The sequence below is a fragment of the Urocampus carinirostris genome, chromosome 8 (genome assembly GCF_059441175.1).
Source record: "Urocampus carinirostris isolate Australia breed hairy pipefish chromosome 8, RoL_Ucar_1.0, whole genome shotgun sequence".
NCBI classification, from domain to species: domain Eukaryota; kingdom Metazoa; phylum Chordata; class Actinopteri; order Syngnathiformes; family Syngnathidae; genus Urocampus; species Urocampus carinirostris.
This window is the reverse complement of record NC_142356.1, coordinates 34,672,096-34,694,736: the sequence shown is the minus strand read 5'-3', so window position 1 is coordinate 34,694,736 and position 22,641 is coordinate 34,672,096. Positions and strand designations below refer to the sequence as shown.

General features: G+C 37.9%; 1 protein-coding gene across 4 annotated transcripts in view; it reads right to left on the bottom strand.

Annotated features, from left to right (window-relative positions):
* Window positions 1–1,684: 1,684 nt before the first annotated feature.
* The window catches only part of pcdh10a (protocadherin 10a), a 44,503-nt gene continuing 23,546 nt past the window's right edge, over window positions 1,685–22,641 (bottom strand). The window contains exons 4-5 of one of the 4 annotated variants that reach the window (XM_088342507.1): window positions 9,568–9,951; window positions 1,685–4,061 (exon numbers count right to left, since the gene is read on the bottom strand). In XM_088342507.1, the coding sequence (XP_088198633.1) occupies window positions 4,042–4,061; window positions 9,568–9,951 (404 nt within the window). In that variant the 3' untranslated portion in view covers window positions 1,685–4,041. Of the gene's footprint in view, window positions 4,062–8,022; window positions 9,952–22,641 lie in introns of those variants that run through there. The other 3 variants (XM_088342508.1, XM_088342509.1, XM_088342506.1) reach the window with 3 other exon arrangements.

Sequence of the window (22,641 nt, the reverse complement as noted above, 5' to 3'; positions counted from 1 at the left end):
GACACAGCGACAGCTAGTAATTTATCGGCTCGTTACATCGGAAATAAATTTATAAATTAAATCGGATCCTGAGAGAAAGTCAGAAGATCGTGAATAATTATAGTCATTAATGTCCCCAAAAAGTCAGGGTAGTTATAACCAGTGGTGGGCCATCAGGGCCTGCAAAGATTTCTCTGCTGCCTTAGAAATACCTGAATCATCTGATGTTAATTATATGTAGTTCATTAAAACTTGTTAAATATTTCTATACTGCCTGTCAGCTTCATTTGATTGCTTTTCCCCTGGATGCACTGCTTTCAGATGTGTGCTTTCATATTTAAGCATTTAACCGATCACATTTCAGCCATTACTTGTTGCCAGGGTCAGAAGTCGACCCAGATGCCTTCAATATCAAGTTACGTGCACTGAGGTGTACATCAAGCTGTTGGTTTAGCCAATCAGATTTAGAGTTGGCGGACCAGGGCCTTCTAGCAGAGCTAAGTAAACATTAGTAGTTTCACAAACTGTTATTGGCTAGGGGCAGTAACAGAAGTACCACAACAAAAAGGAGAAGAAAAATAGAGTATCCCAGGGTCAACTGCTTTGGTCGAACAGACATTTAAATCTCTACATTGAATACAATCTTCCGTCAGAAATACGACAGGACAAACTTTAATTTCAGCATTAGCGTCGATGGTGATGGAAAAGAACTTTGTGACTGAACTGTAATGCACGGGTAATCTGTAAAACAGAATAATTCAAATGTTCTTGAGGAAAGAAAGAATAATGGATTTTGTGCACATAAATAAATCCAAAAAGTATTCCTGTTGAGCAAAATGTGCCAAAACTATATTCATGAATAATGTTGCAATTGTATGAGGTTTATTGTTGATGATGTGTCGTAGCAGGAGCTGCAATAACGGTTGGAGCCATCAAATATTTATTGAGGGTTGGATTGATTCAGGGTGGCACGGTGGGTGGGTAGTTAACGCGTGGCCCAATGATGCAGAAGTTCAGAGTTTGAGTCCAGCAACCACAACCTCCCCGTGTGGAGTTTTCATGTTCTCCCCATGCCTGCGTGGCTTTCCTCCAGGCACTCCGGATTCCTCCCAAATTCCAAAAACAAGCATGTCAGGTTTATTGGCCGGTTGAAATTGTCCCTAGGTGTGAATGAGCGAGCGAATTGTCTGTCCCTGTGTGCCCTGCAACTGGCTGGCAACCAGTTCAGGGTGTCCCCTCTCCACTGCCCAGAGATAGCTGGGATGGGCTCCATACCCCCAGCGACCATACTGAGGATAAGCGAGCAGATAATGAATGGATGGGTGGATTGATTCAGACATAGCCCTACTGAAGGCCTAGTCATGAAATGCATGTCCCGCGACTGGGTTTTCCCTTGTGTTTAGACATTCTCTTTTGGCCTTAACTGGTGAAATTTTCAAGACATTGTTTTGTCAATTTTCCTTTGGGTCAAGATTTTAGATGGCCTGAGATATGGCGTTGTAACAAACAAAATAAAATAAAGCCAAAACATTGCAGTGACATCTTTAAAGTCCACCAGAGTTGTCTGGGATAATTCTACATCTTAAGAAAATGCAAGCACTAAAATAACAGCAAAAGCAGGAAGTGTCCTGTTTTTGAAACCAAGAAAAGCACTGGTTTCCCTGTGGACATCAGGCAAATTATTCCCGACAAAACACACATTAAAGAACTTCAATGACACAGTTTATTTATTACTTGACCTGTGTGTATGCGTATGCATTTGTGTGTGAAGGTGTATTTGTGAGCCTATGATTGTAATATCTTTGAAATATCGCTCGGTAGTAATAACCCCTCCCTCTTCCTGTACATGAGCATACACTGAGTTAAAATACACAGGCAACCAAGATCCTGGTGAAATGGTGAAAATAACTAACAAATTATAAAAAAGTCAACCAAAACTTCTTTGAACTGAACGGGGTTTGCTTTGTTTTTGTCTTTTGTCTTTTTTTTTCTTTTTTTTTTCTTTACAATTAAAGCATTCCTCGTTTTCAGTCAGAACTTTCTAGCACTTGGAATTGTTGATTGAATGTGGTGTACAAACCAATGGATACACAGTAATCAGAGAAAACAAAACATTTTCTTTGTATATAGTTAGATATAGTTATATATGTATAGATTTATATTAATTTGAACGCCTTTTAAAATAGCACAGTAAACACATTTCACACATGATAAAAACCACTGAATGCTTCTGATTGTTTATGTATAGGCCAAGGGCTTTGAAAGAATTACGTCCTGGTAATCCATCAAGTCACTCATCGTTGTTGGTCCAGAAGTCCGCTTGTGATACCAAAGTCTTCCGGAGGTGGACTTAGCCTTCCCGTTTGTCCTTAACTCAGGTTATATAAACGCATCTATATGTGAACCACACACAATAAACTGAATTTCTACAAAGAACTTCAAAAAACTGAAACACAGAATGTGTAGTTTTCTGCATCCCTCTAGTTTTTTGTGCCATCAAAAACCTGAACAGTACCTTCTGGTCTTCTCATCCTTGAATTTCATCCTCTTTGTACAGTTATCTCAACGGTGGCCATCGGAATAGCTAAAGGGCTCCACGTGACTCATTTGGTCCAACTTGATAACACTTCATGGCTGTAAACAGGCACGCGACAACGCTTAAGAGTCCAGAACGAAGCAGGTCCTTTGTATAAGAGGCCCTTTGGGAAGTAAATCATACTTGCTCTCACATATGACATAATACTCTCACACATGCACAACCATACTTTCATATTGACAGAGTCATACCCATAAACAAGCAATGCATGGTATACATACTACACAACTCTCATACACAGAACGATACTCCTACGATAAAACCTTCATACACACACTACTATACTTTCATACAAACACGCTACTATACTTTCACACATACAGTTGTTTCTAAGCAACAGGCTCCACTGACCCATTAAATCAGTCTGAGTTTTTTGCCGGACTGTCATGTATGCTTGTCATTCTGATGTTTTGTTGAGTGTTCTAATTGAATGTCTGTTGTATTTCCCCAGTACAGTGGGTGGGAATGAATCTCCCTAAGGGGACCAATAAATTAAATCTAAATCTTATCCAGAACTACTATGCTCTCTTACACACACTACTATATTCTTTCTTACACATATTACCATACTATCATACACTCACTACTTTGCTGTCACGCACTTACTTTTATACTCTCTTGCATATAACACTATACTCCCTCACTCATACTACAAAACTGGGAACAACTCCAGTTTGATGTAAAACTATTCAAAATATACTCACACATATCAGTGTGCATTGTCGTGGTTACAAAAAACAAGCAGTTATCCTTATGCACAAACACTCCAATACTCTTTTATAATGCTTCTAAAATCTCATGCACACAACTATAGTCTCACTCATACGACCATACGTCAATACATACCCTAATACACTCGAGTATAAAAGTGTGAGTAAGAATCTAAAGTAGTGTGTGTGGGGGAGTATAGTGGAATGTGAATGAAAGTATAGTACCGTGTATCAGAGCATAGTAGTATGTATGCAAGAGAATAGTAGTTTGTTTATAAAAGTACAATAGTACGAGTGAGAGAGTATAGTAATGTTTGTGAATGGGTATGACTGTGTCCGTATGAGAGTATAGTGCATGTGTGGGAGTATGATATTATACGTAAAAGCAAGTATGATTTCATTCTCACAAAGCAACTCATACCTTTGTGGTCTTTTATATTTCCTTTCGCTGATAACTTCCAATCATTTTAAATGTCTCAAGCCCAGATCTCAGTCCCGCTGAGAGGAATAAGGCCTTGGTTATCTCCACCAAAAGAGAAAGTTTGACAGCTACTCGGAATTGAATCCTCCTCAACTCGTGGTGGTGGACCGAAGCTGAGACGTTCTTCTAGTTTGTCACCCGAAAAACGGCGTTTATCCGGAGTTGTTGTTGTCCGGCTTTTTGTTGATTTAGTCTTAGTTTGAAGTCTCTATCATCAGTGTCGGTGGTCTGTTACTGAACTTCACGCTGTCTCTGACAGGTCCACATGGAATGAGCTAGTAAATCCTCTTGCGGGCTGCAAGACAGAGAACAGTCATTAAGACAAATGACACTATTTCCCATGTGGCTTTTTAGCCACAGCTCCAAATACAACTCAATGAAGGATGCGTGCCACCAAGGACTTCTGTGAAGTTATTTATAAAACACAAGAGCTCCTCCTTGCTTTGCAATACTAAACGTAAAGAATGAGATTTAAAAAGCGCTCATTATTCTTCAAAACCTCAAGAGCGGTATCTAGACTTTTTGAACCTTATTCATGACCAGCTTAATTACTCAAAATTTATAGATTGAGGTAAATTTGAAAGATATGAAATGTAGATATGAAATTCCAGTGCCTGCATCAGGGACGTCAAACTCAGTTTAGCTCTGGATCAGGACTTTCTGTTCTTAGATGGGTTGGATCAGTAAAATAATGTTAACTCCACATTGTTGGCTCTGTTTTTCAGTACTGGGCTTTATTCTTCAGCCTACATTCACTAACCTACCCTACATATTACAATGATAGATGACAAGGGATCTAAACATATCACAGGAAAAACTATTTTCATGTTCAGCATTGAATGTGTTAGCTGGTTTATTTTAACATTTGAGTGAATGCGGTTTTACACCTGAACCAACTCACACCGCCTTACAAACTAAACAATAGGTTTAGACTTAACCTCTAGCTGCAGAAAAGACCATTTGTTTTATATTTATTTAAAAACACTTATTTTTGGATTGAAATGACCAAAGTACTCTTTTTTGTTGTACTCAGAAATGTATGGAGGCCGGATTAGATCATCCAAAGGTCCAGATTTAGCCCACGGCCCACATGTTTACCATGACTGGTTGACCCAATCAGAATGCACAATGCAAATATGTGAAGTAGCGAAACCACGCAACAGCTAGGCATTACTGTACTATATTCAGGACATAATATTAGGACTCTGAAGAATAATTCATAATGCTTTTTGTCCAAAAGGGATATGAAGTAATTGGAGATTCGGAGATTAACCCAAAAATTTGATTAGCATTTCCATAAAATATATTTTAAAACGTTATACACATAATGGTGGATAATAATGCGACCTGGATCAGGCCTGCTGGCCATATGTTTGACATGAAGACCCTACATTGATGATGCACAAAAAACTAACCACTACAAATATTTGGGAAAAGTGTGTTTAATGTATTTTTTTGTCAAACAATTGTACTTACCTTACATAATGTTCAACTTCAGGATGGAAATGAACAACTAAATTCAATGAAAAAAATGTTTTTTCGAAATGTGAGTGTGTTCCTTTTTTTTTTTTATTATTGTTTCTCCCCTTCAAAAAATAATACTATGAAAACAGTGTAATTTTCAGAACAGGGGTCTTTAATGTGGTGCCCGCGGGCACCAGGTAGCTCCCTGAGAACATCTGAGTGGCCTATGGACAGGTTCTGAAAGTCATTGTGGTTTTCTATAGAATATGATTTTGAACTGGCATGACAAAGTAGTTGTTAACTAAGCCTATTTTAACTCTAAATGTGAAAAAAATCAAAACCTTGTTATAACATAATAATAACAGAGTATTGAAACAAAAAATAACTCTCAGCTACAAAAATGTTGGTGACTACTGCTTTAGAACATTGGAATTTTTGTTTGTTTAGAGGACACATTTTGAAAAGCCTTGAAACAAGTTTAGATTTAGTGTCACACAGAGAATTTGAGCTTTTAGTTATTTAGAGGTTCAGTTACAACTATTACTGAACCTGATAAATAATACACAGAACCTTAAAACGTTAAATATGGTCAGACTGATAACGAAGATGAGTTTACAAATTTCCGTCCATTATATACAGTGGGATAAAACAGTTTCAATGACAATTTGTTATAAATTAATTTATATATAACAAACAAAAGCAGGTCATTTCTGGCACTTAACTAAGCATTTTTTTACACCTAACCAAGCATTCCATTTGTGTTTGCAATAAATTTAAAATACCAAACTGAAGAGTAGTTTCATATTGCACATGTATAATTATCCTGTGTGACAAGAGTGACGAATAATTCGCTTTGTTTAGGGCAGGGCTGTTTTTCTTTTTTTTTTTTTTTTAAACGGCCTGTGGATCCAAAGTTTAACCAATAATTCCTGTATTGCTTCTGCATTTGCAATTTTTTTGTGGATTTATTTCATTTATCAAAATATTTATCAATTGTAACACAAATAAAAATCAAAAAAATAAACCTTTTCTATATTTTGAGTATATAATGCAAATTATTGAATGTAGTGATTATTGGGACTGTTTCTGTTATCTGACCACTAAATGTCACAGTATGGTGTTATCGACAAAAAATGGGTGCTGAAGAGCACAAAAAAGTATACAAACTACAGAGACTCATAGTGACCAAAAATCAACATTTTACTTATTTTTTGCTATCCAGCGTTTTTGAGGTTTTTTTGGGTACCTTTTGGCAGCAAGACGGCAGACAATTACATCAACTCCTTTTAGGTGAGTCTTGTGTTATGTCAAATGCGAATTTTTCAACCTACAAGTATTTTAAATAATATGTGTTTATATGAAAGTTCATGTTTTTCCTTCCTTTTTGATTAAATATTGTTTTTATATGAATGTGTTTCTATGACAATATAACAAACTGTCCCTTTAAAAAGGGGGATAATAAGGTGTTTAAAAAGTCTTGCGCACATTTTGACATTGAATATCTCTAAAACTGTTACGTACATAAAAATATGTATGGATTCAGGGAGTTTGTAAATGTACTGTTCAGATCATTGTGAGGACCATTGGTAATGTGACACACATAAACATCAAATTATTGCCGAACGCATCCCAGCACACCGTTGTCAGTAGTTACGACAGTTTCTGTTATTTAAGCTCCACTGTTTTGTGTTGTGTCGAAGAAAGTTGTCTTCACACCATTCTTTTTTCAAGAGCAACAGTCAATGGTGAGACTTCATTTTACACCACACTGGAGCCTCAGGGTTTGACCGTTTCTGAACGCAACACTGCTAGACAGTCAAGTCAAGTCATGTTTATGTGTATAGCCCTTAATCACAAAGAGTCTCAAAGGGCTGCACAGACCACAGATGGATTGGATCTCATGTCCTGGCTAACCAGATCTCACACAATCCCATTAATTTTTGGGGGGATTTGTACAAGGATTGGTCCATGTGTCCCCTATTCCAAGAGAGGTGGATGAGCTGAAGGCACAAATAACAGAGGTTGTTGCAACTGTTGACAATGCAATGCCGGGAAGCGTAGGAATGAATTTGACTATCTGCTTGATGTGTGTCGTGTGACCAATGATGCTCACATTGGGCATCTTGGAACATTCCATGTAAAATTAAGATTACAGGCGTTCCAGACGATAAATTCAATCTTTTTTTTAATTTGAATTTGGCCCGCCCCCTTTGCCCTAACCCTAGCCCTAACCCTTTAAACTAATGGCCACTTCAATAGTTTGCCGACCTAAGATCTCAACTCTGCTAACTAAAAGCTAAATAGCATTGATTATTATTTGGTGTTTCTACACAGGAATACCAAAAACTTTTTTAGTAGTTTGCCAGCTCCAAAACAATCCTTTACCTTAGAGTCAGTGTTCAGTGACTTGATTGGAAATGACCTCTCCACTGAGTGTGTATATCGAATCCATTCCCTACTCTTAGAGCTAATAGATTATTCATGCTGTGTGGGAGCACGGAAATGATTTGTTATCGTCTACTAATGAACGCTGCAGAAGTCTTCGGAGCTGGAAATTTCCTTTCATGTTCCGCCTGATATCAATACAATGCATATCAACTTTTCCATGAGAAGATTGTTGAAATGTTGTTTGTCAGTTGGACTGAGAGGATGTCTTTTTTTTTTTTTGTGGTGTGATGTGGAACACATTTCAAAGATTAAATTCATATTTCCAGTGCAAAATACATGACATTTCAATCAATGAATGGCATCCTGTGCAAGTGTGAAGTGATGAAACAAATAAAAACATGAGGTGAGCTTGATGCAGATGGCTTTTACTGAGTTGAGCATCAGATCGAAAGATAACTTGGCAAAGGAGTGTAATTTACAGAAGATGGGAGGGATACAAATGGGCCACAGCAGATAAATTTATATATCAAATTTTCTCTTTTCCTTTCTTTTTTATTAGTATTTAGTAGTGCACATAATAACATACAGTTTTTAAAATTAGTGGGGAAGTCTGGATTTGTAAGGGAAATGTTTACATTTGACATAGAAAAAAAATATAATAAAAACATCCAAGACAACAGAGGTCACCAGTGATGAGATATTGTAATAAAACATAAAAAATAAAAATAAAATAATCAAGATAAAAGTAATGCAAGCTTTTTATGTTGATACATAGTACAATCAATGTTATATTTTTTAATTGATCTAACTTTGGACCAAAATTAAAAGCTTTCCAATTTACTTGTACCCTTGAAAAATAACAATAAAGGCCATCCTGTCATATTTCATATATCTTTGCTATTTGTCTCCTCACGTTTGTAAAAAAAAACAAAAATTCAAGGTAGTGCTATTACATTCATAAGTTTATTCTGGTTTTAATAATGGACACCTGCAAATGAGATTGCTTAGGAGTTATGTTTTTATTTAGACTACATTGCACCGAATAGAATGATTATCAATATCGCCAAAAGTTGGGGCTCTTTGATATTCCACACAAGTTAGGCCAGATCTACTTTCCGTAACCAAAGATATATATATATATATTTTTAAATGGCTCAGGGTTTTTTTTCTACAACCGGTTGGAATGTCATATCCGATGTCTGAGCTCTAAATCTATTGATGTCTCTTCGATTGGGTATACACTAAACTCTAAAATGATTAGCCTGTTGCCTATTAGTTTATCTCACAGCGATTTGATAGGTCAGGGTTAAGTGAGAGTCTTCCGTGTTAGGTAACAAACAGAAACAAAATTGCATTTGTTTTGTTCTTCCATTCACATTGAGAAAAAAATGATGAAAAATGATTCTGAATGTTGAAGTAAGAACACAATAAAGGGCGCATATTAGTATACAGTGGATTGTGTTTTTATTTTATTCTAACTAGATGTGTAACAACATAGCCATCACTACAGAAGATGAAAAATAGATGTAAACAAAAAGCTATAGGTTGAGGGTTATAAGCTTGTGTACTTTAAAATCTTACTAGATTCTGTCATCCTTTGGCATTGTGAGGTTCTTTTATACAGTCCTCTTTTTGCAAGCTCAAAATTATTTTATGTTTTCTCTCCTTATTTCGGAGTTTATTCTATTGATGGAACAAAATAAAAAGAAAAATAGAGCAAAAAAGGATCGCTCGGCTTAAAAAAGATTGGTGACCCCTGCATTACAAAATGACAACAACACAACGAAAAAGTCATTCGGGCTCCTTAAAAACAAGGAGAATTAAAATGTTTTGAGTCCAGATTAGAAATTGAGGGATACTCAGCACGACCCACCCCCTTACTTTTTAGAACCTGTACTGCACTTGACTAAAGTCATAGGGTCCTAGGGATTTATCATACTGATACTCACAGAAAAAAGTGGATTTGTACGGAAGGGTCCCCCTATCATATTCTTTCCTCTCTAGCGTGCTGGCGTTGTGCTGCTGTTGTTGCGGATGGAGGTGATGGTGAAGGCTGTTGTGTGACTGTGACCTTTGAGCGTCCTTGCCAAAGGTGAAGAATGACCTATCGCTGGACGGAGCGGTGGACGATGTCAAGGCGACTTGGGCGGCGAGGTTGACAGAGGAGGGTACCTCAGTGTCTGGCAGCGTGGCGTCCATTCCGGGGACGTGCAGGTTGCTGCGGTAGTCGGGCCCCTGGCGCCCTTCCGAAGGGACGAAAGATGGCATCCAGCAGCGGTCCGAGTGGCCCAGAGCCTTGCACTCTTCCGTGCAGTTGGAGAACAGATCGGCACCTACAGGCGGTTCAGTGAAAAAAGGGAAGATTTTAAGCACGAGAGGAAACGAGTAGGATGTGTGAAGAGGATGCAAAAATATTCAACATTTTGCTTCAGAAAAAAAAAGTTCTTCAGTACATTTACATGCAAGGAATAGTATGATTAAGTTCTGAATATTGCCATTTATTGGGTTTCTTAACCCTTATGTGGTCTCAGGAAATGGCAACAGTAACAATTTTTAGCAGGGTGTAACAGGAGTATTGCTCAATATTAATATGTTACTACATCCTAAAAAACATTATATACACCATTACCATATATTCCCATTATAATGTGATTTAATAAGACATATCATTTTTTATATTTTGTAAACTTGAAACGGGTCACTGGAGACCCTAACACAATATTAGGGTTAAGGTAGTGGTCGTTAGGGGTGGGCGAAACAAATATTCAGGTACTTGGATCGGAGTGGTAACATCATCCTGGGATCTATATTTCACGTTTCCACCAATTTCCTCAAATGTCCCTTCTCTTTGGAGATAGGCAGCCCTTCTATCCCTCACCCAGCAGCTTTGAACACTTTCTAACTGTATGTATGAGTGAGTGACTGACGGGCACACGTTTACCACCTCTCACTATCTAGCCTGATGCTGCATCTTGTCTACCAGGCATAAGTGAGGGCCAAATTTGTGCATACGCCCCAACCAGAAACTAAATATTAAGGAGGCAAACACAAAGTGCAACACGGTGAGGACTTTTTCTACTATGGAAAAGAAAAATGCCACCTCAAATTTACATTTGAAAAAAGGTTCACTTTGCAGAGAGCAATGAGCTGCAACCAGAAATGCAAACAAGTTACTGTTCCTGAACAAAAAAAAAAGTACATTTGTCGTCACTATGGCGACAGGGCCAACAAGAGACAATTGACACTATTTTTGCATTACTGACTTTATTTTCACAAATTGTACAAAGGAAATAATTTTTATTCTCAATATGATATTGTTATACATTTTTTTAATTTTGGTTACATTGTTTCCGTTTTTTCGTTTGACTTTCTTGGCTTGTGTTCGAAACAAACTAATATATACAGGGAGTGCAGAATTATTAGCCAAGTTGTATTTTTGAGGATTAATTTTATTATTGAACAACAACCATGTTCTTAATGAACCCAAAAGTCTCATTAATATCAAAGCTGAATATTTTGGAAGGTGGAGTGGGGCTTTTTTAGTTTTAGCTTTTTTAGATGGATATCTGTGTGTGCAGGTGACTATTACTGTGCATAATTATTAGGCAACTTAACAAAAAACAAATGTATACCCATTTCAATTATTTATTTTCATCAGGGAAACCAATATAACAGCTCAACATTCACAAATATACATTTCTGACATTCAAAAACAAAACAAAAACAAATCAGTGACCAATATAGCCACCTTTCTTTGCAAGGACACTCAAAAGCCTGCCATCCATGGATTCTGTCAGTGCTTTGATCTGTTCACGATCAACATTGCGTGCAGCAGCAACCACAGCCTCCCAGACACTGTTCAGAGAGGTGTACTGTTTTCCCTCCTTGTAAATCTCACATTTGATGAGGGACCACAGGTTCTCTATGGGGTTCAGATCAGGTGAACAAGGAGGCCATGTCATTAGTTTTTCTTCTTTTAGACCCTTTCTTGCCAGCCACGCTGTGGAGTACTTGGATGCGTGTGATGGAGCGTTGTCCTGCATGAAAATCATGTTTTTCTTGAAGGATGCGGACTTCTTCCTGTACCACTGCTTGAAGAAGGTGTCTTCCAGAAACTGGCAGTAGGACTGGGAGTTGAGCTTGAGTCCATCCTCAACCCGAAAAGGCCCCACAAGCTCATCTTTGATGATACCAGCCCATACCAGTACCCCACCTCCACCTTGCTGGCGTCTGAGGCGGACTGGAGCTCTCTGCCCTTTACCGATCCAGCCACGGGCCCATCCATCTGGCCCATCAAGACTCACTCTCATTTCATCAGTCCATAAAACCTTAGAAAAATCCGTCTTGAGATTTTTCTTGGCCCAGTCTTGACGTTTCAGCTTGTGTGTCTTGTTCAGTGGTGGTCGTTTTTCAGCCTTTCTTACCTTGGCCATGTCTCTGAGTATTGCACACCTTGTGCTTTTGGGCACTCCAGTGATGTTGCAGCTCTGAAATATGGCATAACTGGTGGCAAGTGGCATCTTGGCAGCTGTACGCTTGACTTTTCTCAGTTCACGGGCAGTTATTTTGCGCCTTGGTTTTTCTACGCGCTTCTTGCGACCCTGTTGACTATTTTAAATGTAACGCTTGATTGTTCGATGATCACGCTTCAGAAGCTTGGCAATTTTAAGAGTGCTGCATCCCTCTGCAAGATATCTCACTATTTTTGACTTTTCAGAGCCTGTCAAGTCCCTCTTCTGACCCATTTTGCCAAAGGGAAGGAAGTTGCCTAATAATTATGCACACCTGATATAGGGTGTTGATGTCATTAGACCACACCCCTTCTCATTACAGAGATGCACATCACCTGATATGATTAATTGGTAGTAGGCTTTCGAGCCTATACAGCTTGGAGTAAGACAACATGCATAAAGAGGATGATGTGGTCATAATACTCATTTGCCTAATAATTCTGAACTCCCTGTATATATTTTTAAGTTTTCAATGAAGTTATTTAATAAAAAGATGAACCATTTTTTTGTGCCAAAACATTGCCACTTAAAGTGCTGTATGAAAACAAAGCATACAACAAGACAGTGAAATCCCCACCCTGGGAACAGTCAACAAGCCGCTGCCAGAGGACCTCATGGACCGCGAGGGCTGATAAAATAACTAACTCAAGTTTGAGGCTTTAATTATTCCATGATCATGACATTTCCAAGCAAAACGTACCAATATTGGATCATATTGATTTATTACTACCATATTTTTGCTTGGATCGGATCAATGACACAGTTCCCAGTACCTCAGACCCCTAGTGGTCAACAACTTTTTCTCTACCATAGAGCTGTTAAATGGGTAACTAGAATCTTGCGACCTGGCCCAATAATAGCAATACAATTAATCACAAAACCACTGTGTAAACACTAAATCTCTTGTGATCTAGATGACACAGAATCTTTTATCTGATCATCACACTTTCTTACTAAGGGTACAACTTTGTACAATGTTGTTTTGGCTGAACTCTTTCCTATAATTCTCCATTAAAATGTTTTACCAAGTAGAAACGGGAGTAAAACTAGTGTGAGGATGAGATACAATCTGGTGCCTTTTCAACATGTCATCTATATTCCCAGTGGTCCGGTGGTTGGAAATTGGCGTTCTCACTGCTGCATTCCATGTACGATTCCCGTTGCTTCCAATTCGGAGCCGATGTAGTAGGGGGTATAATCGACTGATCAGTCGTTGCTCGAAAAGGGTAATGCACTACTGCTAAAGAACACAAAAATTTGAGTTTTGGGGGGTAGAAATAATAGTGTGTATACACAAATAAACACAGTATAAGCAAAATATAGCAGATTTGTCTTTATGTGCGGCCCAGTACCAATCTACCCACTGCCCGGTATTGGTCCACGGCCTGGTGGTGGCCGACCACTGGTATACAAGGTTACCAAACCAGTCATGCAAACAGATTATTCTTTTTATCTCAATTTGACCATTCCTTGCATGTTCTGTGAACATAACATTTGAAAATGATTCATCAAAAAGACACAGTCCATACTGATGAAACAAATAGCTTGATTTCCTCACAAACTAATTTCTTCGGATGAAAGAAGGCAGGGATAAACACAGCACCATTTTAAACAAAAAACATAAATGGTGATTATACCAGGACATGTGACAAGTGAAGCCACAAAGTATTCACTTGACTGCCAAATTACACTTCAATGTCAGTCATCCTCATACAAGCATGCAGACAGTTGTAATTGACACAGGGTTAGAGCCCAAAAAACAAAACATCCACACTCAAAAAAAGATGATATTAACATGGGAAATGATATATTAGAAGATGAGGCATGAAAGGGATCCAAGTTATGTTAATTACACTCTCTTAGAGAGAATAAAGAGAAGGAGGGTGGCGGGACAAGCGTATGAGCGGGATGATAAATGTGCGGGAGAAATGAGCAAAAATGCAACACGAACAGAGTCATCATAATAATTACACCCTGCAGCCAATTTTCTTCTGCGTAGATTGTTTTTGTGTCTTTCGTGTTTTCCCCTTTAGCTGGTGAGAAGCGAGAGAGCAATGGAATGGTGGGATCAAAGACACAGACGAGAGGTTAGGGCTTGTTAAGGAATTGTGGGAAAAAGAAGAGGGGACAATAAACACCATCCCAATAACACACACAACAACAAGAAACACAAAATGGTTGACCATTAGGGGTGGTTGGATGGAACCCAATATTGATATTGACGGCCTGGGATCCATACTTCGCTCCTACACCAATTTCTTAAAAGCTCCGCTTTGCAATGGAGATTTCTCTCACACAAATAACACCCTTGTACTCTCTTTAGGTTTATGCCAGAGTTGGGACTGAAATGTACACTTTTAAAACCACGCTACTGCATACTGCCGGCGAGGCAGAAGAAAGGGTCAAATTAGCGTCCACCATACCAGAAGCTATAAATGACATAGGAAAACAGACTTTTTTCAACTACAGGAAAGGGCAATGCCAAGTGCTATTTGTGTAGCAAGGTTGACTGCTACTGTGGCAGCATCACACATTTACAAAAAAAAAAATCATATGAAAAAAGCTCACCCTAGAAAGAGCGCTCCCTGGAACCAAAAATGTAAACATGTTACTGTTCCTGAACAAAAACATGTAAATCCATTGTCAGTAAGAGACAACAGACACTTTATTAGCTTTTCTCACCACATTTTCATAATATTGTGCAATAGAAAATATTTTGTTTGTTTTTTAGTCGACATTGTCACACAGTATTTATATCTTCCTTTGGTTGCGGCTTTTTTTGTTTGTCTACAACAAAATACCCAAATCAGTCATGAATGAGATGTAGATATTGTATTTTCTATACAATACATATTACCTCAAACTCGGCCTGAGGATAAATCTGTCAAGATACATGTTTTCCACAGTCTTGCACCCTTGTTCAGGGTGGTGATGGCCCTGGGAAGAAACTGTCTCTAAACGCTTTTTACGGGAACAGTAGCACCTACCAGAGGAAAACAGGTCAAAATAGGTGGTTGCTGTTATTATCCTCAAAACGTGGGAGGGAGGAAGCCAATAACTTTTTGGGCTGTGTTGATTACTTTCTGTGTTGACCAAATTGCATAATAAAAAATCAACTTTTACTGTAACCATTTTTCTCCTTTTCTCCTTCTGGCAGAGGAGAAAAAAACGTAGAAAATCTGATCATTTACATGATGTTTATCCAAAGTGGGACATGTCATATACGCACCATGTAAAATTATATTTTTCACTTATGCAGAAAATCACAAGATAATAGCGCGCCTCCGTGTTGTGTGCATACTATCACGATTGTATCTCCTTTAAACAGGTCGCTCAGCTTGAATTAAAATAATTGGAGCAGACCGGGAAAGCACTGCAATATATCAGGAATGTGGTGTACTTAACCTCGTATCTTACTCACTGGCCGTTTTTCCTGACTATGGAACGTGACGTCCTTGTTCATTAAAAAAAAAAAAATTACAAGCTGATTGGTGAGGTTACATTTAAAAGGATTGTTGTACTCCACTGGGGTGCTTGACATGTATGCAAACTGACTGCTCGAATGAACGAAAATATTTAGCATAGCTAGAAAACAGGACACTTAAGTCAAAAGTACTTGAGTTTGAGAATAACTTGACTAAATTAGAAATATATCAGTTCTTGAAAAACAATAAATGGTGATTTAATTTGGAAAAATACGAAAAAAAGTTGTAATGGATCATATCATTATATTTTTCTTAAGAATGTTTTATCTGTGGGCAGCACGGCGGCACAGTGGTTAGCGCGTGTGCGGCACAGTTCTGAGGTCATGAGATCGAATCTCCTGTGTGGAGTTTGCATGTTTTCCCCGTGCTTGCGTGGGTTTGCTCCAGGCACTCCGGTTTCCTCCAACATTCTAAAAACATGCATGGCAGGTTAATTGGCCGGTCCAAATTGTCCCTAGGTGTGAATGAGCGAGCAAATTGTCCGTCCCTGTGTGCCCTGTGATTGGCTGGCAACCAGTTCAGGGTGTCCCCTGCCCACTGCCCGAGGATGGCTGGGATGGGCTCCAGCACCCCGCGACCCTAATGAGGATAAGCGCTTCAGATAATGGATGGATGGATGTTTTATCTGTTCGAGTTTACAGTACTTAATTTGTTTGGATATGTTATTAATTCCGTTACCATGACGCCTCTTTCTCGTGTCACGTTGTTTTAGTGCCTGGTCAATGTTTTGTACCAAAAAGCTAATGCTACCATCGCCGACTTGGCTGATTACTCTCAAGTGCAGGGGTCTCAAACTCGAGGCCCGGCAATTTTTGTCCTTCAGGGTGATAGTTTGAGCCCCCCAAATTAATAAGAAAGTTTAAGGGACATCTTGTATTATTTGACCACTGGAGTATTCTTTCTTGCAACTAAAAACAAGTGTTAAAAATCACAGGTAACAATGATGCAAATAAGCACCTTATTTCTTTTATCTTTTTGACCAGCCTTTCACCATTTTTTTAGGTACCTGTAGCAGAAATCTCCCTCTCAGGGAGGCTCATGGTATGTAAAATAATAAGAAATTTCTCAACCTAAAAATAAAAACTATTTAAAAAAAGCACATCCAAATGATAACACATGTATTTTTTTAATGTATTTAAATTAGTGTTATTTTAATCTAATGGTGGACGTGTTTTTTTACTAAGTGGAGGCACTAAATAAAATACACTGTCCGTTTACAACAACATTTTGTTTTGTGTGGATAATTATAAAAAAGATGGTATTTGAAAAAAAGAGGAATGTTTTAATCAGAACTTTTTTCATGGAAAACACAATTTTCCCAACCTCACCCAGACCAAAGTTTTGAAGCCTATCAAAATGCCCTATCTAAATCAGTATTTCTGGCACAATGAGTAAAAATAGTGTTATCATGAAATAAGGTCTAGCGCCTTTTCATATGTCACGTGTACCACAAGCAGTCTGGTGGTAAAGTGTCAGCGCCTTCAATGCCACAGTTGGGTTTTCATCCCGTTGCATCTAATGTACAACGAATGGGGACAACAGACCGTACAACTTGATGTAGTAACGCACACCTTTAAATACTGAATACAATTCCAATCGTATTCACCGCATTTTGCGGAATATAAGACGCACCGGGTCACAAGGCGAACCTTCTAATATCCGGCTTTTTTTTTTTCTGCCCTTGATAGTCCGCGAAATACGGTATTTGCAATCATATCAACTGGTCATAATAGCAGTTGGTCCTTGCGTGTTTTGTGCACGTCTATACAATAACGCAGGCAGTTTAATTCAGAGCACGAGAGGAGCAAGGCAGGCCATGCAACCTCAGTGACCAAGGAGGAAGATGAGACACAAAGCTCGCAGACAATCAGCAATGTGGGCCAAACAGAAGCGAGAGTCACGAGTTTCCGGGGCACGGACAAAACAAAGCCGCGGGAGACATAAGGAACCCAGAGAAAGACCGCACAAAACACAGATGGGAAGAGCCTTGGCCAAAAGCAGATGGGGGGGACAATGCAGATGGAACACAGAGAGTGGAAAAACACATACTACTGGAGACATTGACAAATAAGTAAACAGACTTTTAGCATCCCTCGTTTTAGGGTTCTACTATCTTAGCTTTTCTTTTGTCAAAAACAAAAACAGAACAAAAATCTTTCGATAGACATTACCTAGAAATTCGCTTCTTTTTTGACTGATACTTAATATTCTCTGATCTCTATAAATTGTCATTGTTTTGTTTGTTATTCATTATTTTTGTTATTGCATTCATTCATTTTTGAACCCCTATTTCTCAAGATATCTTCCTTCATATTGCATGTATCTATTAGTAATTCATCATTTTTTCTTAACAATTACAAATCAAGATATTTAGTCGACAACTTTATTGGAATGACTACAGGGAAACATATTTTTTTCCACTATTTCAATACTAGCTAAGAAGTTTTCTCATTTGAAATGTTGGATACTACATTCTTCATATTGATACCATGATTAGTACACAGGTGTATTCACTCGTACCAACCAATTTTCAAAATAATAGACTTCTGATATACAACAGGGACACTGTGTAATATTTGACCTCTCGATTTCGCTGTAGCAGCAAAATGGCAGACAGCCATGTCAGCTCCTTCTAGTTGAGGCTCATGTAAAAAAATAAAAATACAAATGTCTTGACCAATGAGTGTTTTAAAGAATGCACGTTAATATGATAATACATATGTGTCTGTTTATTACAAGAATAAACATTTTTTTCTTTAAATGAATTACACTACGAGGCCCTAAAACACACACAATGTCCCTTTAAAAAACTCCCTAGTAATTATATATTTTTGTAAATGCTATTTTTCAATTGTCCATCAAAGTTAGACACAGTACCTAAAATAAAGCCTGGTATCCGCTGATACCAATTCTGCACTTTGTATTGGTATTCTCTCATGTATTTGTTTAATATTGCTATTTATTGCTTGTATGATTGGATTCATCTATTTAACACCTCATCCTATATTGCATTTATTTATGGGAAATTTAGTATTCCTATAATCCAGGATACTAATTATTAAAATGCCAGATAGCCGATACCAGTATCACCTACCATCATGAGTTCTTTAAGAATGAGCTTGTATTGGCACTTATACTGATACCTGGCATCAGACTTCACCCACACACAATGTAAAGTACATGAGAGTATATCATTTTGTACATATCTATGTTGTAATAAATAAACCTTGCGGACCACCTTTACATGAGTTAAAAATTAAAAGCTGCTTAAAAGGGACATTATGTATTATTTAGTTCCTCCTAAAGGTAAAAAAAAAAATACAAAAACAATTATTGGATTTAAAAAAAAATGTTTGAATTTTAGGCAAAAATGCATTTATTTTTAAATAAAAGGTTGAGAAATAAGCATTTTTAATCCAACATGAGGCTCAGCTAGAGAAAGGTGGCATGCTTTCCCGCCATCTTGCGGCTAAGGGTACATCCAAAAGCTAAAAACCTTGTGAAAGGGTGGGCAAAGAATTTTGAAGAAAAAATGTGTGGCTTGGTCACTTTGAGTCTGTAGTTTGCATTATTTGCTTTTCAGCATTCTTTTTTTTTTTGTTGCATAACACTGTACAGCGACATCTGATGGTCAATTAAAACATTGTCCCTTTAACTTTGGAGAAAAACAGGTTTAAAGCTTAAACCAGCTTTCATTTTGACAGTGCTGGTATTCTATCTAAATTCTGAGTCTGCAGAGTTATTATTGTTATCTTTCTTCCACTATTGTCCCTTTTGTTTTTATTCCTATTAGTACGAGTACTATCAGAAGTAGTAACTCTGAAAAAGCTACTGAAAAATCTACTTAAAAACATCTGCACCACTTCGACTACCTCAATGGCCTTTTAGCCTTTTAATGATTTGTTGACATTTGCCTGCTCTGACCTCCGGCACTCTAATCTTCTCAGGGCCATTGTGCTGATAAGTGCTCCACAATCACAATGCTCATTCATCTTAAAAATCTTAATCAAATCTACGGCAACAAAGAGTTATCGTGGTGGGGAAAACTTAAGCAAATATTGTATGCAAAAACACGACGACTTAAGAGTTGTCTTTTGCTGTCAGCTCGCTCCTAACCAACAGTGGCATCAACTCATGTGTTTGCAAACACACAGGCTTAAAGGTACAGAGGTACTTCTTCATACAGGCGCCTCTAAGCACGAGAAATTTGGTATACACAGTTTATTTCCTACAAATCTCGCTTGCTATACGAGGAAAAATTCAGCTTACTAGCAGTCCCAGAGGCTACCACTGCTTATTGTCAGTTACCACCAGCAGGACCTCGTCTTGTTTATTCATGCAAACTACATAAGGGGAAAAATGTGCTGTACATGTTCTGTGTGTGTGCGTCCATTTAAAGTTACAGTAACTTAAATTGTATGTGTAGAGTAAGTGCTAACATTTCATCAACAGTCTTTCAATCTCATCCCCGTCAACCTGCTCCCCTTATTAATTATTGCAAATTCTCCTTACTAAGTAATAATAAAGGTTACAAACTCCGCTTGGCAAATATATACTCACACCTAGACAAACTATAAAGAACACCGCAAACATATCACCGATAACGTTGTCGTCTGATACCAGTGACCAAGATGATCCCTATTAGAACGAGATTATTTCTTTTTTTTTTTCTATGGAGCTCATGGTTTGAAAATGTTCAAATGACAAATAAAATACAGTTAAAACCTATAAGTTGACAGGCATGCTATCTCTGTTAGGTGACAGTGATGCTCGGATGTTTGGTCTCAACCCAATCCAAACTAATAGAGTAGTATCGATCAATCTTCATACTGATATTTTCATGCTATAAAATGCCTATATCGTTGAATAATTACACAAGTACTGGTAAATAGACTCAGTCAACCATTAACAAATAATTTTACAAGAAAATCACAATGACCCAGCACTGGTGAGCTATTTTCAGCACAGGTCTGTGGGCACCTTAGCTGTACTTAGGAGGCACACAGGTATAGTGCAACTGAATGGACAACTACAAGACTCAAAGTGACCAATACACACTCATTGTTTATGTCAAACCTTAATTTGTAAGGTTTTTGGGTACCTGTAGCAGAAAAATCACAGACAATTATGGAGTCTCCATTTTAGGGAGTCACATTGTATGCTAAAATCTCAACGTATGAGTATTTTAAAAATGCATGTTTATATGATAGTTTGTATTTGTGCTGATTATTTAATTAATTTTTCTTTTAACTAAAACTAGAATAACTAAAATGCAAATTTTCAAAGAAACCTTAAACATGAAAATTAATATTTTCTATTAACTGTTTCAGAACAAGTCAAGACAGTCAAGCAAAAAAAGCAGCAATGTAACAAAAATACATACATTGTATATTAATGTTTACAAGACAATTACAATATCTTCCATTGCACAATATTTTCAAAATAAAGTCAGTAGAGCAAATAAAGTTCAAATATAATCGGATCGATTTGGAAAGTTTTAACGTATGTATAATCTTATCACCCACTAACAACATTATTGGAGTGATAACTAAAATGGGACGTCCATAGGATCGAGGTACTGGTTCAGTATTGACAATATCGATATTTGGATTGATCCGTCCACCCTCACTATTTAAGGTTCATTTTGATGCTTTTTGGAAAATTGGAACAATCTAAACGTTTTTCATGATTTCATATTGGGAAAAAAATGCTCTCTAGAAGAGCAATTTGAACTATGAGCACAATCCTGTAACGAATTAAGCTCACTGTATTTTGCACAAAGACTCAACGGCCTGACAGTGGTCTTTGCCTGTCAGCTTGTTCTTAACCAACAGCGACATCAACACATATGTTTGCAAACACACAGGCTTAAAAGTACTCTTATGCCAAGTTATGTAAATGCTAGGAAGCAAACAGACAGACGGGCCATGTGCGCATGACACCCAGTGGCTGTTGATCCTCATGAAGCACCTTCACTTCCTCGGGCAGGAAGCAAACAACAACCAAAACAGTGAGTGGCAATGACAGTCCCTGCCAACAGCGCTCTCCCTCATCATGACCTCATCCGGCAGGCAAAAACACACACAAACACACACAAACTTGAACACAAGCAAAGGGGTAAACAATGCTACACAATGCAAAGACAATCTACTTTCTAATAAGCCATCAGCACATTTCCCCTTCGACTATTTTGTTTTTCATTACATCGCCGCATATTTCTGAAATCCCATGTCGGAGTGATTTGACTAATTGTGCAGCCTGACAGACAATCAGCAAGTGGGAGCTTGAGGAAATGAGGAAAAACAAATCCTGAAGAAAAAGATGAGCCACATGTTTGAATTCACTATGTGGGGACTCAGATTAGACCTACTCAATCCCCCCTGTGACACCCAATACCGTGCCCTGCATTCACCTCTTTGCTTTATAATGAAATATAATCCACATCTGGTGAACAGTTTTTTTCATGCTACGGCAGCATTTGTTTTATTCCATTGGTTTGACGATTTTTATTGTGCATTGGGTTCTGCATTCTGATTGGTGAAACAGTCGTCCCACCCCTTTCTGCTTGTTTCTGCCTGCGTGTTAATTATGTTGCGGAGTTTTACACATACGTAAAACATCTTGATACATTTTCACAGTGTATGCACACTTTTTTTCCACTTTAAGTTTCTCTTTAAGCCACCAGGTCAACAAAACACTGGATCGACGAGGTAACTGGCTGCATAGAGGAAAAGGCAGAAGAAGATTGTTTCTATCGCCAACAAAGTTTGACCTTTCGAAACGCTAAACTTGTCTTGGAGTCACATGCGGTTCTTTTGTGCTCCCTAGTGGCACTGGGGTGCATTTTCAAAAAAATTGATAATGGGATAATGTATGGTTTCTTCAAAACAGAACTAAGATAAATTGTTAACTTTGTCCAACGAATATAGATGGATACCATGTATGTTTCCTTTTGTATAATATCAAAATAGGTCAAGTCTTGTTTATTTGTAAAGCCATTAATCACAAACTCCATTAGGGCAAGGAA